The following is a 15,181-nucleotide window of genomic DNA, read 5'->3' on the forward strand; positions in this document are numbered from 1 at the left end:
GCATCCCTGGGTGTGGGGGTGTTCTGCCTTGATCACTGTGGGGAGGGATATTTGTCTGTAGGAAGGAAGAATGCCAAGGCAAAGGCTTTCCTCCATCAGATTGGGTGGGTTCCAGCAAAGGGGTGGGGGGTGCAGGGTGTTGAAAGACGGTGGCTTTTTAATTTTTTGAGTAATCGGAATTCACAATTTAGTAATAATGATCTGTGGGAACCAGGTTTTGCCACAGGATGAATTCACCTACGTTGGCTCATTTGTCACTCAGAACCACTGTGAGTGCGCCGCCACGGGCACAGCTGTGGATATAGAAGCGGCGGATGTGCCTAAGTTGCCACGATGTCGGAGCCCCAGTCCTGGGCCCTCCTGAGCCTTGCCTGCAAACACCGGGCTGCTTCTGCTCAGCTAGGAGACTAAGAAACAGCGGCAGCCCCCCCTTCAGCACGTGGTGACAGCTCTTTCAGTGTGGGAGTCACTGAGGGTAGAGAGCCATGAGATGACATCTTACGAACAGGACAGTACACACGCGGGCAACATCCGAGCAGTCACGTAACAGGCTCATCAAAAGCTAGGCAGAAAGAAGGGTGGCTCCTGGAAGTTGCCGCTGTTAACACTCCTGTTTCTTCCCTGTTAACTTCCCATTATTTATGAGTGCCTGGAATTTGACAGAAGACTGGAATTTGCCCAGAGTACTTCCATGTACACTTAAATATGTCTTAAGATAAAATGCTGTTTCTGCATTTCTATCCAGTTTGGAAGAGCTCCCCTTAATGCAGTGGTTCTCAAACTTTACAGGACCCCTTTACACAAGTCTTAAGAGCTTTTGTTTATGGGGGGGGGTGTATCAAAAGCCAGAAATTAAAAATAGTCATTTGTTTAAAAATTATAGAAACCCATTATATGTTGAGATAAGTAAGTTTTGGGGCACCTGGGTGGCTTCATATCTTAAATGTCCCAGCTCTTGATTTCAGCTCAGGTCACCGATCTCAAGGTTGTGAACCCAATGGGGGCTCCATGCCTCCATGCTGGGCATGGGGTCTGCTTAGGATTCTCTTCCTCTGTCCCCCCCCCCAAAAAAAGGGAAGAGGGGCATTGTTTTACAGTTTTGCTGATCTCTTGATAGAGGTCAGCTGGACTTGCGGTTCCTGCTATTGCACTCAATCTGTTACGATTTTTTTTTTTTAAGATTTTATTTATTTATTTGACAGAGATAGCCAGCGAGAGAGGGAACACAAGCAGGGGGAGTGGGAGAGGAAGAAGCAGGCTCCTAGCGGAGGAGCCTGATGTGGGGCTCGATCCTAGAACTCCGGGATCACGCCCTGAGCCGAAGGCAGATGCTTAACGACTGAGCCACCCAGGCGCCCCTGTTAACGATGTTTTTTGATTGAAGTATTTGAAAAGAAAAATACGTGGCTTCACAAGGATAAGTAGTTGGAGATGGATGGCCCTAAAGAGTTAAAGTTCTAATTCAGAAACCACACGATACCCCATGTTAGGCACTAGTGATGGAGGTCCTCCTCAGTGCACTCCAGGACGTAAAGCTAACTGGTAGTGGGAAGCAATTAAAGAGTGAGTGATGGGGGAGGAGAGCGATTATAAAGGACTGGATCCACTCTGCGTGGGCCATCCCTAGAACGGAATTCTCCAATTTCAAGAACTTTGAGGATGGGGTGGAATGGCTGTCCAGTGAGATTCATTGGCAGGGGACTTTCAGTGTAGCACATTAAGTTGCTGTTCGGTGCCAGTAGTTTCCCTCCTCTCTATTTATGTGTAATTACCACATGCATTGGCCCCTGTGCTGGTCAGCTGAAACTGCGTGTTGACTCACGGGCTGATCTGAGTGGCTAAGTATGGCAGCTACTCCTCCTGGGTGTACAGTTGTCAGAGCAAGCCTGGAGAAAAAAACCTGCTGAAAACTAGCTGGGTAGCACTTCTCTGATTCTAGGAGTGACATTAAGTGGTAACCCAGCCTAATCAGAACATTGAAATGTGGTCTACCATCTTGCTAATTAGCCTGCGGGTTTGAATTTTCCAGTTCTGGTATGGATCGGGATAAATGGTTGAATCTGAATGGCCACAGACTCCACCACTAATTAACCAGATACTTGTGGTCGGTAGGGGGTGGGGCGAGAGTCTTTAGTACCAGTTCACGTTTGTTGGTATCTCATGTTCATGCTTTATCCACGCCTGGCAAGACAAATGGATCAGGATTTCCCAATTTAAGTAATACTCTGAGATGGCGCTCAGTTATCCCCCCTGTGGGAGAGGAAAGTTAGGAATTTGGGGAACATGATGTGGTTTTTTTGGAGGGTTTATATTTCATTAGGTAGTGCAGGCACATTAAAACCACAGAAGTGCAGTCTAAAACAGGTTTTTGTACTGCCTTCGAGCTAAGAATGTATTTCACATTTTGAAAGGGTTGTAAAGGAAAAAAAGTGCAAAGGTATGTTGCCCATGAAACTTCAAAGTATTCACCATCTGGCCAGTAGTTTGGCGACCACTGGTTTATCAGTAACTCATTCTCCCATGCCTGTTTTCCAGCCGCCCATTTCATCTTCCCAGAGGTAACCACTGTTCTCTGTTCTTTATCTGGCTCAGTTTGAGAGAGTAGACTCTGGCTTTGAGATGCAAGGATTTCTGCTTCTTTTGAGCCGTAAGGTGTAAGTGACCTTCGGTTCATAAGAGGTTTTGCTTTGTGATTCTAAATACGATTAATTGAAATTTGGTGATCCCAGGAAAGTACCTCTTGAATTAGATTTAACCCTCTTTAAAGGGTAGCTGGGTGGTGCTGGGTGGGGGGCATTTTACCCCCAACATTTTTATTTGAGAAATTTCAGACACAAAAGCTGAAAAGAATGGTACGGTGATAACCAAATATTATGGGTACGGCAGTTAACATTTTTTCTTATTTATATTTCTCTATCTTGTGGAACCTTGAAAGTAATGACATTTACTCTGTATTCATATTTCTCTTAAAAATAAGGATATTCTCTCACATAACCACCTCATTATCATCACACCTAAGGAAATCGACAATCCCGTCAGCCCATATTCAGATTTCCCCCACGTTGCCCCCAGAATGCCTTTGATAGTTCTAACTACCCCTCCCCAACACCAACTCAGATCTAATTAATTCATTCTAATAATTTCATTATTAGGTTTCTTTAGCCTCTATTCTTTCCACCTCTTTTCTTTATGATAATGACTTTTTCAAAAGCCATCTGCAAGAAATGGTATTTTTTTTTTTTTAAGATTTTATTTATTTATTTGACAGAGATAGAGACAGCCAGCGAGAGAGAGAACACAAAGCAGGGGGAGTGGGAGAGGAAGAAGCAGGCTCATCGGAGGAGCCTGATGTGGGGCTCGATCCCATGACGCCGGGATCACGCCCTGAGCCGAAGGCAAACGCTTAACCGCTGTGCCACCCAGGCGCCCCAGAAATGGTCTTTTTTTTAAAAAAGATTTTATTTTTAAGTAATCTCTACACCCAGTGTGGGGCTTAAATTTACAACTCTGAGATCAAGAGTCGTGCATTTTACCAACTGAGCCAGCCAGGTGCCCCTCAGGAGAGTGTCCTACGTTCTGGGTTTGTCCAGTTGTTTCCTCCTGTGTCAATTGGTTCCCATCCCTGTTGGAACACATTTTTGTCTTGGATAAGGCTTACACTTTGCCCCTCCGTCCAGTCTTCTCAGTGATTTATGTGGAATTGAATGTGAATTGAATGGGATTCTGCAGGTGCTTTCCCGGCAATCAGGTGATCTTAAGCAGTAGTCAGCCCAGGGCCTGTTACGTGAGCCCTTGAGGACTAAGCTGAAGGACAGGCTAGAGGGAGTGCCTGCCATCCATGGGAACCAAATGTTTTGAGTCTTCTCCGCTAGGATGGTTTGCCTCCTTAACAACCCTCTCCTGTGTCCCCCCCCCCGCCCCCGTTGGAGAAAGTGTTAGGTGCCCGGTTATCACTTGCTTTGACTTAGCAAGCCAATACATGCACCCCATATGGTGAGTCCTGGTGGTCTGCAGCAGTTCTGCCCCTATGCCTGGGGAAGGTGGTGAAACAGTGTAGCCCTCCATGTTCCCAGGAGTTCTCAGGCATGTCAGAGGCTGCCTTCGTATTGAATCTACATCAGGAGAAAGAATCTCGAGTTGTAATCTTGGTGTTAACTGGCTGTTCCCACAACGATGGACAAGTTCCCCCTACTTAGGGACTAAAAGGGTAATCAAACCCTTCTACCTCTTTTTCACTTAGCCTGAAGCTAGGTTTTAGGGATGGGGTTTTGATGGCTGGTGGGTTTCTTAAAGCCTGGTGGAAAATTCATTTTGGGTTCCATTGGATTTGTTATCTAAGCCTTCTGAAAGTCCTTGCCTCCCCAGATGGAGGTATAATGTCATTATGGTTTACAGGTAGTTTTTGCCTTCTCCGTTAGGAACCTGCTCAGTTTTAAAAACCTTTGGGGAATGTTGTGGTCTCTCGGTGATGAATTCTAGGTTGCAGAGGATTGGGTGGGTGGGCAGACTAAGAGTGAAACCTATTCTCTTGCCCTAAATTAGGAGATTGCATTAGAAATAGAGACAAGATAGATTTAGGGAATAATGGCTAGGTAACCAGTATAAAGGATGTGCAGTTTATGGCTGACTCCAAGCATTTTGAGGGGAGTCCCTTTCCATGTAATCTCCCTAAATTCTGTCCCAAGATCAAATAGCTACTACATCCCACTGCTGATCAAAAGGGGTAGGAATTGCTCCCTGCAGTACATTAGGTAGGATTAAAGGTTTCTTTAGCTTAGTGGTGACAGGGCCAAAATGAACCTGGATGGCGGACCTAAAAACAGCCTTGGTCCACCCCTCACGACTTCCCCCCAAAATGCACTAGCGACGACAGGTCAGGCCGCTCCTGTACCATTTCCAAGGGTACCAAATGGTTTGCTGGGCCCTGGAGTTGGGAGCGGAGGGGTTTCTTGCACCTGGAGCCTAGGCACTGTCCCCCACAGGGCGCCGCCCGGCTCTGCTCTACGGCTGGCCAGCATCCACGGAGCCCCGCCCGGCCCCGGCCCCCGGGTTTCCGCCAGGTTCCGTTTCCTGCCAGCCTCTGGGCCGCCTCAGCGTCAACCCACGTGGGCGCCCCGTCCGCGGGCTTCTCTCGGATCACCTCCTAGCCCAAACACATGGGCCCTGCAAGCCTCAGTTCCTCGCGGGCAGCCGGGCGAGGCCGCCCTGAGTCAGCCGCACGGCCCTACAGGCGCGCACGCCCCACAGGTGCTCGCCCGCACGCTCCTGCCACAGGCTTACGCACGAGCCCGCGCTCTGAAGAACTGGGGGCTCTTACAGGCCTGGATCGCGAAGGTTCCAGGACCGGGCAGACGCCCGGATGTGAGCTGGGCGGGACAACGGCCCGCCTTCCAATCTCGGGCAGTGGCGAGGACCAATCACAGACCAGTCTGTCCCGCTCTTCCAATGGTCGGCCTGTTGCTAGCCCTGCGCCAGGATCTGCCCGCGATTCGCTCCCACCTCGGAGCTTGGTCCTCCCTTTCCGCCCTCCCCCGGCCCGCCTCCGCTGTCCTCGTGCGCAGTTAGCACACGGGGTAACTCCGTCTGGCCTCTGCGGGGTATTATAACGCCGTCTAGGCCGTTGGTCACATCTGGTCGCTGGCCATCTCCGCGGCGGGGGAAGGGGGTGGGGACGGGACAGGGCCTCAGCCGCCAGCTTTCCCGCTGACCCCGTGCCTGCCCTTCAGTTTCTGAACGGCAGGCACAACCGCAAACGCCCTGAGCAGGTTTGCCGTGCTCTCTTTCTGCGCAGCCGTCACCCTGGGGGGCTATGTTTCCCGATACTGCAGAGGAGGAAGCCGGGGCTCAGGACAGCCTGCCGACCTTCACAGCAGTCGAAAGGGCTCAGGGCGGGTGGCGGCGTGGGTCTGTCACACGCTGGCCCCGTGGCGCCATAACGTGGCTTCGGGATGCCCTGGAGCCACACCTGCCGCTCTTTGTCGTTCAGGGCTTCTCCAGCCTCACCTGCCGCGTGTCACAGCCCCGTCCTCCTGGAGGACGAGTGCTGGTTCCACCCCTGAAGGCCCTCTCTTCCCCCACACGCCTGGAGAGACGCTCCCAACTTGTCGCTGATGGTGGCGGTGCAGGGCCAGCCCCAGAATCATCAGATGGCAGAAATGTTAGGGAGTGCGTGCACCCCAATCTCTGCCCTAAACAGTTCCCCACACAGAGCTTGGACAACTTGAGGGCCCGGGAGGGGGATGCGTAGGTCAGCTTCAGCGTGGCTAGCTGCTGTTTACAAAGGTGAATTTCTGCCCCTCAGCAATGTCACGTTCCAAAGGGCTGTAGGTGGCAGAAAGCTCAGGATTTGAATTCCCACCCTACCACGTCCTAGCTGTGTGGTGTAACCTCTCAAGTTCCTTAGCCTTTCAGACGGACAGTTTCCCAGTTTCCCTGTCAAATGGGAGTAATGCACTCTACGTCATAAAAATGCCTAGCATTGACTGGGTGTTTGGTGTGTGGTTCGGGCTCTGTTTCAGAGACGTTACTTGTATTAATTCATATAATCAGCTTCACTTTGCAGAGGAAGAAACCAAGACTTAGTAACTTGCCCGAGTTCCTGCAGTGATTAAGTGGCTCCATGAGGATTTGAACCCAGGCAGTTCTGACCAGTGGCAGAAAGCATAACCACGAGCCTCTGCTGCCCCTCAGCGGCATAGGGTTGCTGTGAAGAATTCATAAGCTAAGGAGTGATTGGCAGCTAGCAGGTGCCCAGTACATGCCAGTTGTGATAAGTAACAGGAACAGTGGGGAACACCTATGCAGCAGGGCAGAGCAGGGGCCCTGGCTCCGGGCCTTGGCTGCCACACGCTGCAAGGGCAGAGGCAGGCGTGGCAGCAGTGGCAGCGGAGGGAGTGAGCTGGGTCCTCCAGATGGGATCTTTTGGTAAGCTTGAGGGTTCTCAAGAAAGTGAGCCACAGAGCAGAGAACAGGGCCAGAGGTATGGAAGGTGCGGGGCTGGGGGTGTCAGTGTTTTCCAAGACTGGGTTTCCTGCCCCATTTCTGCTCTGGGCCTGGCAGGACCTAGAACCTGGGCGGAGATTCCTGAAGGTTGTGGGGTAGGCAGTGTTAGGTATCTGAGTGTCTCTGGGAGAGCACCAGGGGGCAGTCATTTACTGTCCTATCTGGGCCTGGGTGGGGAGGGGAGGGGAAGATGGGGACACCCAGCCCCAGGGGGTCCTGCAGGGAGCAGTCAGGCATGCCTTGGCATCGCTCCATCCCCCTTGCAGGTGGGGCCTAGGGTAGGCTTCCTTTCTCAATTTGACCAGTACTGCCGAGGCCTGAGCTGGAAGGGGCGTGCAGCCTGCTTGGTGGGGATTGGTTTCTCCTCCTCCAGAAGCTCTCTGAAGGAGGGCCTTGGAGTGCCAGGACCCCTGCTGAAGGATTGGCCTGTGGGGACACTCCCAAGTTTCAAGGCTTTCAGGCTGGTCAGGCCTGGAGAAGGGGGTCTTCAGGATCTTTAGCAGGCCCACTGAGGGGATTATAAAAGGATAGCTCACCAACCAGGGCTCAGAGAGAGGTGGGGATGGATTCCAGAGGGGGAGGGGGGCTCAACCAAGGGAGGGGGGGGCTTGATGAAGTGAGAAAGTACAGTGATGGGGGGTGGGGGTTTAGTGAAAATGGGAGAACTCTGGGGTGCCCGGGTGGCTCAGTCGGTTGAGTGTCCGACTCTTGGTTTTGGCTTAGGTCATGATCTCGTGGGTGGTGAGATTGAGCCCTGTGTTGTGGTCTGCACTAAGCACAGAGTCTGCTTGGGTTTTTCTCCCTTTGCCCCTCCCTCCTCTCTGTCTCTCAAATAAATAAAATCTTTAAAAAAAGAGAGAGAGAACTCTGAGAAAGGGGAGGGGTTCATTGAAGAGGCTTGGGATTGGGGAGGGATGCAGTGAGGGGTGGGTCTGAGTAAGGGGGTGCAATCAGAGAGGAACAAGGAAGACCAACCAGGGTGGTGGGAGATCAGAAGGGTGTTGGAGAGGGCTGAGAGAGGGTGGGAGAACTCAGGGAGGGGGCTTAGGGATGAAGACTCAGTGACCTCTCTGGACATTCATTCACCTAAATAAGCCTCAATTACCATGTCCCATTGTCCCCCAAGCCTGAGCCCACAGACTCAGCAGCCACCCCAGAGGGACTTTCAGAGAAACTACAATCCATCTTGGGGCAGGGGCGCTGGGGGAAATGATGTGAGAAGGAAAGGGTTACCCAGACCTGCCCTGGGGTCAGGGCCAAGACTGAAGGCCTTCCCCATTCCAGGCCCTTGTTGGCCCTGCAGAGAGCTGTCCTTATATCCTTGGACACCCTTGGGACTTTGGCTTTCCTACCATTGTTAGGAGACCCTGGGCAGCTGCCAGTCTTCATGATTCTCCCTTGATTCCCATCCTGCGGAGGGCTGACAACATGAACTGTCAAGGTAGGAGAGGGGCCTCAGAGGTCATCAAGACCCCAAAATGGAAACTGAACTCAGAACAGGGGGGACCCCAGAACATACCTCCAACAGGGACAGAGCTGGCCTCAGCCCAGTGCTTTTTCCTGAACACAGAGCTGCTTCTGCCACGTCAGTCCTTTCTTTAATCCAAGCATTTCTGGAAGGTTCTGCCATGTTCAGCCCAGGGGAGGGAGTAGGGGTAGACTTTCTTCCTCTGAGGCAGCCCCTGGATCACTGGTGCCACATTTTGATCCAACCACTGCCCCCATAGTTTGGACAGTGTGGTGTACCAGCCTGGTACATGTGCAAGGCTGAAACAAAGGGTGGAGGGAGTCCTTACACTACGGAGACCCCTCGCAGAGCTGGTGGCTTTTCCCCAGGGTCCCCAGACATGACCTTTTCTCTCTGGATATGGGGAGCCCTGGCTGGGCACTTGACTTCCCTTGCCCTCAGTCTGCCCCTGTGGCTCATCCTTGGGATATGGAGTGAGGTGCACAACAGTGAGATCCAAAGTCACCTGGCCAGGTGGAAGAGGTGGGGAGGACCCAGAGCCCTTAGCTAAGAGGATTGTGGCGGGGATGGAGATATTTTCCACTGGTGTGTGAGTCTTCCCCCACGGAACCCTGTGCTCCTCAGGGCTGGCACACAGGGGTGTTGTTTGGTGGACAGACAGTACATATTTTGGGGCGGGGGGGCACACGCTTGGCTTCTTCCATATTCCCTGGGGCCACTTTCCTGTTCCTGGGAGGGCAGCATGAGGGTGGGGCTTAGCCCCCAATTTCAGTGGGTCTGAGCTGCCAGGACCAGTGCCAGATCCTGGCTAAGACCAGCTTAGGCTTGCCCTCACCTGTGCAGCTTCCTCCCTACTTTGGTCCTGAGCTGGCAGCTCATTGCTGCTATGTAAGTCTGGGCCAGAGGCCAAGCCCTGAGCTCAAGGGCTGTCCCAAATTCTCATGTCCCACTGTGTGCATTGCGGCGGCGGAGGGGGGTGGCGGTTGGTGGAGAGGGGAGGTGTAGGGGAATCCGGGGTAAAAGGAGCAGATAGGACCCTCACCAGCCTGATTCCTGCCCAGTCTTAGGCTCTGCCGGGGTTGAATAGTGCTTGGGTAGCTGCCAACAGACCAGAGGGTCTGGGGTGTCTGTTGACCCCATGGCCAGTCGCTGAGCAGGGCTCCAGTCCTGCCTGACCCTCCTCTCCTTTCTTCACTTGGTTGCCCCTGCCTCCATCACAAAGGTTCTCTGACCATGCCCTTTGGACCCAGCACTAGGGTCCTCTGCAGCCACTGGCCAGGCAGCTTTTGCTTCCCACCCCACCCTCTCCAAGGAGCAGTCTGTGCCTGGCAAACCCTGGGCCGATTCTGTAGCAGGGAAGACGATGCTACAGGAAACAATTCACTCCCCCAGCAGCAGAGGCCTGGGGTCAGCAAGCCCTGGGCAGGGAGCCATGAGAGTCCAGGGCTCAGGGCCTCAGCAGATCCCTTTCTTCCCCTGCCCCCTGCACCCCCACATCCCAGTCTGTCACCCCACACCACAGAGCCTGCTGCTGCTACATCCTGGCACCTGGCCCCCTTTCCCCCTCCCCCTGGCAGCACACTGTCCCCTGCTTCTTGACTGGTTCATTCTAACCATTCTCCTCTAAGATCTGGATCCTTGTTTCTAAAGCAGGGACGCTTAAACCTCTCCAGTAGTCTGCACTTAGTGTGGCATTCAGTGCCCTCCCCCCACGGGTCCCACCCACCTCCCTCACTGGTCCTCTTGCTTTCCTTCCTCCAGCCTGATGGTGCCAGCCTGCCAGCCCTGGCCCATATGACTGCCACTTACTTGCCTATCCAAGAGTGGCTTCTGGAAATCCCTTTTTCCTACTCCACTAAGACCCCACAGGATGTCCCGCCCCTTTGCTAATGGCATAAGCTGCTTGTCATTGAGCTATTTCCTCCATTTGGCCCTTGAACAGGGACTTGGACTGACTGGCTGGGTGCTGGGCCCAGAGGAAGTGCCAACAGGGAGGGCAGATTTCACAACTAGGAGGGAGAGAAAAAAGGAGAGACCCAGGGATGGGCCTGGAACTGAAGATGGCTTGTGCACTCCACAGATCCTTAGGGAAGCAGCAGCTGGTAAGGGGTGACAGGCAGCCACAGGGACTTGAGGTCCTCGAAGGAGCCTTAGACATCACCCTGGAGCACAGAGCATTGCCCCTCAGACACCCTGCAGCTGAGCAGAGGGACCTAGATGCTAGCATTCACTAAATCAAAGCCAATGTCTTGTGTCTGCAGACTTGAAGGACATCAGAGGCCTTTAGACAGGGACCCACTGAAAATCGGGGAAAGGCCTGGAGAAGCTTGGAACTGTTCCTGCCCTACAGCAGTAGTGCAGGGACTCACCAGGTGTCCCCGTGCCCAGTGCCAGCCTGTCCCAGGGGAGACCCACAGACTTAAGCCAGCCAGCCCTGTTCACCCTGCCCAGAGGCGCTGCCCCGGATCCCACATGAGTGGAGCTCTGGGCATAGGGCCGGCCCACCCTCGGGCTCCTCTCCTGTCTCTGCCCCCACAGTGGCCCAGGCAGGCTACAGTTCCTTGTCTCCTACTTTAGTTTCCTGTGGAAACTGGGGTCTGTTTCCTTTGCAGGGACGGAATTCGTCCCCTCCCACCTACCCTGTGCCCAGCTGTGTCCCAAATAATGGCCGGAGGCCCCAAGACCTCAAAGCTGTTGTCCTTGGACTCACTCCTGTGACAGTTACCCCCTGAGCCTGACTCCTACCTGCCCCTGACCGTGGCCCTGGACTCTGGGTCTGAGACCCCTGGCAGCTCCCTCCAGCTCATTTGCAGCCTGGCCCCCTTGAGCGGCCCTGGACCCCAGACTTAGCTGCATCCCTGTCCTCCTCCCGTGGCCCCTACAAGCCTCTTTCAGGAGCACTTCAGGCTTGCCTTGTGGAACACTTCAGCACCCCTTCCTCCTCTCCAGCCTTCCTATGTGAGCTAACCCACCCTCCCCTGCCTGTGGCCACACTGATGTCCCTCCACCCCTCCAGAACTAGCTGTATGGACCTGGGTAAGTCTGTTCGCCTCTTTGCAGCTCTATGTACCCAGGGGTTCGGAGGACTAACCCCACCTCTTCGCAGAGTCGATGTGAGGATTACCTTGTCAAAGGCTTGGCACCAGCTTTCCCACCTTTCCAGGGTGCTGGCAGAGTGGCTGGCAGCCTTGCTCTCGCTCTGTCAAGACTGACAATATGGGAGGAGGCAGTCACACCCCTGCAGGCCGGGGCCATCCTGTTGCCAGCCAGAAGGGAGCTGGCGCGCAGAGCAAGGGTGAGCCCTGGACAGGCTGATTCAGTTGTGACCACAGGAATGTGGACGTGTCCAGGAGACACCTGAGATGTGGCATGTCTGTTGTCAGGGAGGAGAATGGCAGATTTAAGAGATTGGAGCTCGGGCAATGAATGGTGGTAGGGGCGGCGTAGACCGGGCGGTACCCTGGCCAACAGGCCGACCCGTGCTGCCAGCTGTTCATGTGTTTATTTCCCTGGCTGGCCTCCCTCCAGGCCCAGTGAGGCCTCTGAGGCCTGGGACCTGCTTTGGCTTCGTGCCTGCTCCAGACTGTGTATCCCAAAAGAGAGCCCGCACCAGGGAGTGGAAATTAAGAAGCCGGGCAGTGGCGAGGGTAGTGTGTGTGTGCGCGTGCGTGTGCATGCTCCTGGCCCTTCCCTGCAGGGTGTTGCTCCTCTCAAAGGCCCTGGAAAGTAGGGCTGTGGGTTTAGAAAAGAATGTCACAGTGTCTTGCCACAGCTTCAGGCTTTGTGACCTTTGTAGGTGGAGATGGCGTGGGATCTCTCAAGTTCCTGGGGACCTGAGACTGGGCTCCAAAGTGCCAACTTCTCTGTCCCTCCCCCAGGTCCCTCCAAACCCTTCTTGGGCCAGGTGAGAGGGTGGTGGGTAGGATGAAGGCTAAGGAGAGGACCCAGGTAGGTGTGACTCTTCCTACCCGGGCTACTCTTCCCTGTCAGGGTCTTTGCTTCTCTTCCACCAAAACCTTGGCCGCACGAGTGCCCTTGACCTGACTGCCCAGGCCTCACCCCGCATGCATGGGCATCAGGGGTTGGAACCTTTGACAAGGCCAACCTCCTCTCAGAAAATCACCTGGAGTGCCACACCTCCCATGCCTTCTCCTGGTCCTGCCCCTCTCTGGGATTAGTGAAGTCTCAAGGAAGTGAGCAAGGAACTCTGAGCTCCTAAGAAGCTCCCCTCCCTGGGCTCTGCTCTGTCCCCTTGCACTCCCCCTGCACACCTGACTCCAGCGTAGGTGTCTGAGTGACCAAGCCTGGACCAGCTGCCTCTCCTGGTTTCCCCCATCACTGCTGGTTCTAATCATTACTTCTGTCTTACTGGACTCAGGGCTGGAGGACTGGGGTATGCCCGTGCTGTACCCCACAGTACCCACAGCGCCTAGCATGGGGCTTGCTTGGCACACAGCAGGCCCTCAGCAAATGTGATCATGTGAGCACCCCTAGGCCTCCACAAACACCAGTGTGAGGCAGTGGTGGCCAGTTGCTTCGAACTTTATTTGAGAAAAACAGAAGGTAAACGTATCAAAAAAGCATACAGAATGGCGGGTGGGGATGGTCAGTGATGGCTACTGAGGTGGGGGTGTGGACAGCAGGGCTAAGGCCTTTACTTGGCTCCAGGCTGCTCCGACTTTCCAGCTTCTGGGCCCCCAATCTGGGCACGTGCCTCGAAGGTGACAGGGATAGTGATTTCTGCTGACTGGGTGGCTGGCTTGGGCATCGGGGCCTCCACGGTCAGCGTGCCCTCAGGGGACAGGGAGGAGGAGACCAGGGTGGGGTCCACACCAGGGGGCAGCCTAGACAGAAAGGGAGGACAAGAGTTACACACCTGTGCCTCACTGCCCCCCCCACTCCCTGCACCCCCCTCCCAGGTCCCCCTGGATCTGGGGCCAAGACTCACGTGTATTTTCGAGTGAAGCATCGGGAGATATAGCCATGCTCGTCCTGCCTCTCTTCGTGTTTGCCTGGGGAGAGAAGGAAGTCAGAAGATCCACACATGACCCCCATGGGTGGTCGCACTGTCTCAGGACCCCTCAGAAACTTCTGGAAAGTTGAGTTCGTGCTTTGGAGGGTGGGGTGGGGCTCGGCGCGGAGCCAAAGATGCGCACACGCCCCCTCCGCGGACCCGGACTTAGGGGCGTGTGCGCCAGGGGACAATGGCCTCTGTGGGTGGCCCCAGGGAGACCTGGTCATTTGGGGGCGGGGCTAGGGGGGGTCTCCGCTGGAAGGCGGCATTTCTTCCCTCAATAGAGCGTTTTTCGGGCCCAAACGGGCCCAGAGGAACTACCCGCAGTCCCCGTTCTAGAGTCGGGGCCACAGCCCGGGGGCAGGGTGAGTCCCAAGTCTTCCGGGTCCCTGGTGGAGCTTCCCTGCCCAGTTCCCGCCCCGCCAGCTGGGTCCCCGCAGGGCCGGGGGCTCACCGGTGATCTCCACCACGCCATCCTTCGTCTTGACCGTCAGCTCCTCGGGGGCGAAGTGGTTGACGTCCAGGGACACACGCCAGCGGTCGGCCGTCTGCCGGATCTCCGAGACGCCGCTGCTGAGCTGCCGGCTGAGCGCGCGGCTGTAGGCGGGTGCGGCCACCGCGGCGGGGCCCTCGACCGCGGCCGCGGGCAGCGGGCGCACGTAGCCCGGCCAGCCGCTGTGGCCGAACCACTGCGCCCACTCCTCGGGCAGCCGGGGCAGCCCGAAGGCCTGGTCGAAGAGGCGGCTGTGGGCCGGGTACCAGTCGCGGAAAGGGTCCCAGCTGGGGCTCCGCAGGAGCGAGAAGGGCACTCGGCGCTCGGTCATGCTGGCTTTGCTTGGCGCGTCTGGCTGAGGCTTGGAGAAGTGTGGGGCGTCGGACACGCAGCGCTTTTATGCGGCTCCAGCCGGGTATTTTTAGCAGGCGGTGTTTCAGGTCTCTATTAAAGGCAATGACGGGCTAGGGGCAGCCCCTCCCCCTGCATTCCTCCCCCTGCACAAGGGGCGGGGGCGGGCCGAGGAAGGCCCTGCCCACATCTGGAACCTTCTCTTGTTCAAAAAAACAAATGACTGGAGCACCGGTCCTGGTGCAGTGCCCACTGCCGGACACTGGCAGGCCTGGCCGCTAAAGCTATGGGCCGCGGCTGGTGGACAGTCCCGTCTTTTTGTCGGGGAGGACAAAGCCCAGAGAGGCTGGGCTACTTGTCCCAGATCACATGCATCTAGAAGTGGCAGAGCCGGGATTTGAACCACAAGGCGTCCATGAAATGTCTTAAAAATCAGCCTGGCGTCGCAGATAAGAGTGTGGGCTCTGGAGCCAGACTGTCTGACTTCACATTCTGTTCTGCCACTAATGGGATGAACTTGTGCAAGTTAGACTCTGGGCCTCGGTTTCCCCATCTGGAAAATGGAGATGATGATGATGATAGTAATAAAAATGCTTACGTCATTGGGTTGATGTGAGGATTCAGCAATTTAATGCAAGTAACGACTTTAGTGCAGGGCCTGGAACCTGATAATTATTCACTATTGTTATGTTATCTATCTGCAATTAAAAGGGGTAGGGGAGGAGGAAGGAGAGTGTGTAAGTAACCCTGTTGCAGAAGCAGTGACCCAGGTCAGAAACCCAGTGCGGAGAGGGGGTCAGGAGGAAGGTTGTTGTCAAATCCCCCCATGTATCTGTTTTTCCTTGAGGAGCCC

General features: G+C 54.9%; 1 protein-coding gene across 1 annotated transcript; it reads right to left on the bottom strand.

Moving 5' to 3' along the window:
- Positions 1 to 13,122: 13,122 nt before the first annotated feature.
- On the bottom strand, positions 13,123 to 14,315 carry HSPB1 (heat shock protein family B (small) member 1). Its single transcript, NM_001304892.1, is given in 3 exon segments — positions 13,123 to 13,314; positions 13,419 to 13,482; positions 13,939 to 14,315. Coding segments are annotated over 3 exon segments (624 nt in total). The 5' UTR covers positions 14,309 to 14,315; the 3' UTR covers positions 13,123 to 13,124.
- Between the last annotated feature and the right edge of the window lie 866 nt (positions 14,316 to 15,181).

This window comes from Ailuropoda melanoleuca, chromosome 10, assembly GCF_002007445.2.
Source record: "Ailuropoda melanoleuca isolate Jingjing chromosome 10, ASM200744v2, whole genome shotgun sequence".
Classification (NCBI taxonomy): Eukaryota; Metazoa; Chordata; class Mammalia; order Carnivora; family Ursidae; genus Ailuropoda; species Ailuropoda melanoleuca.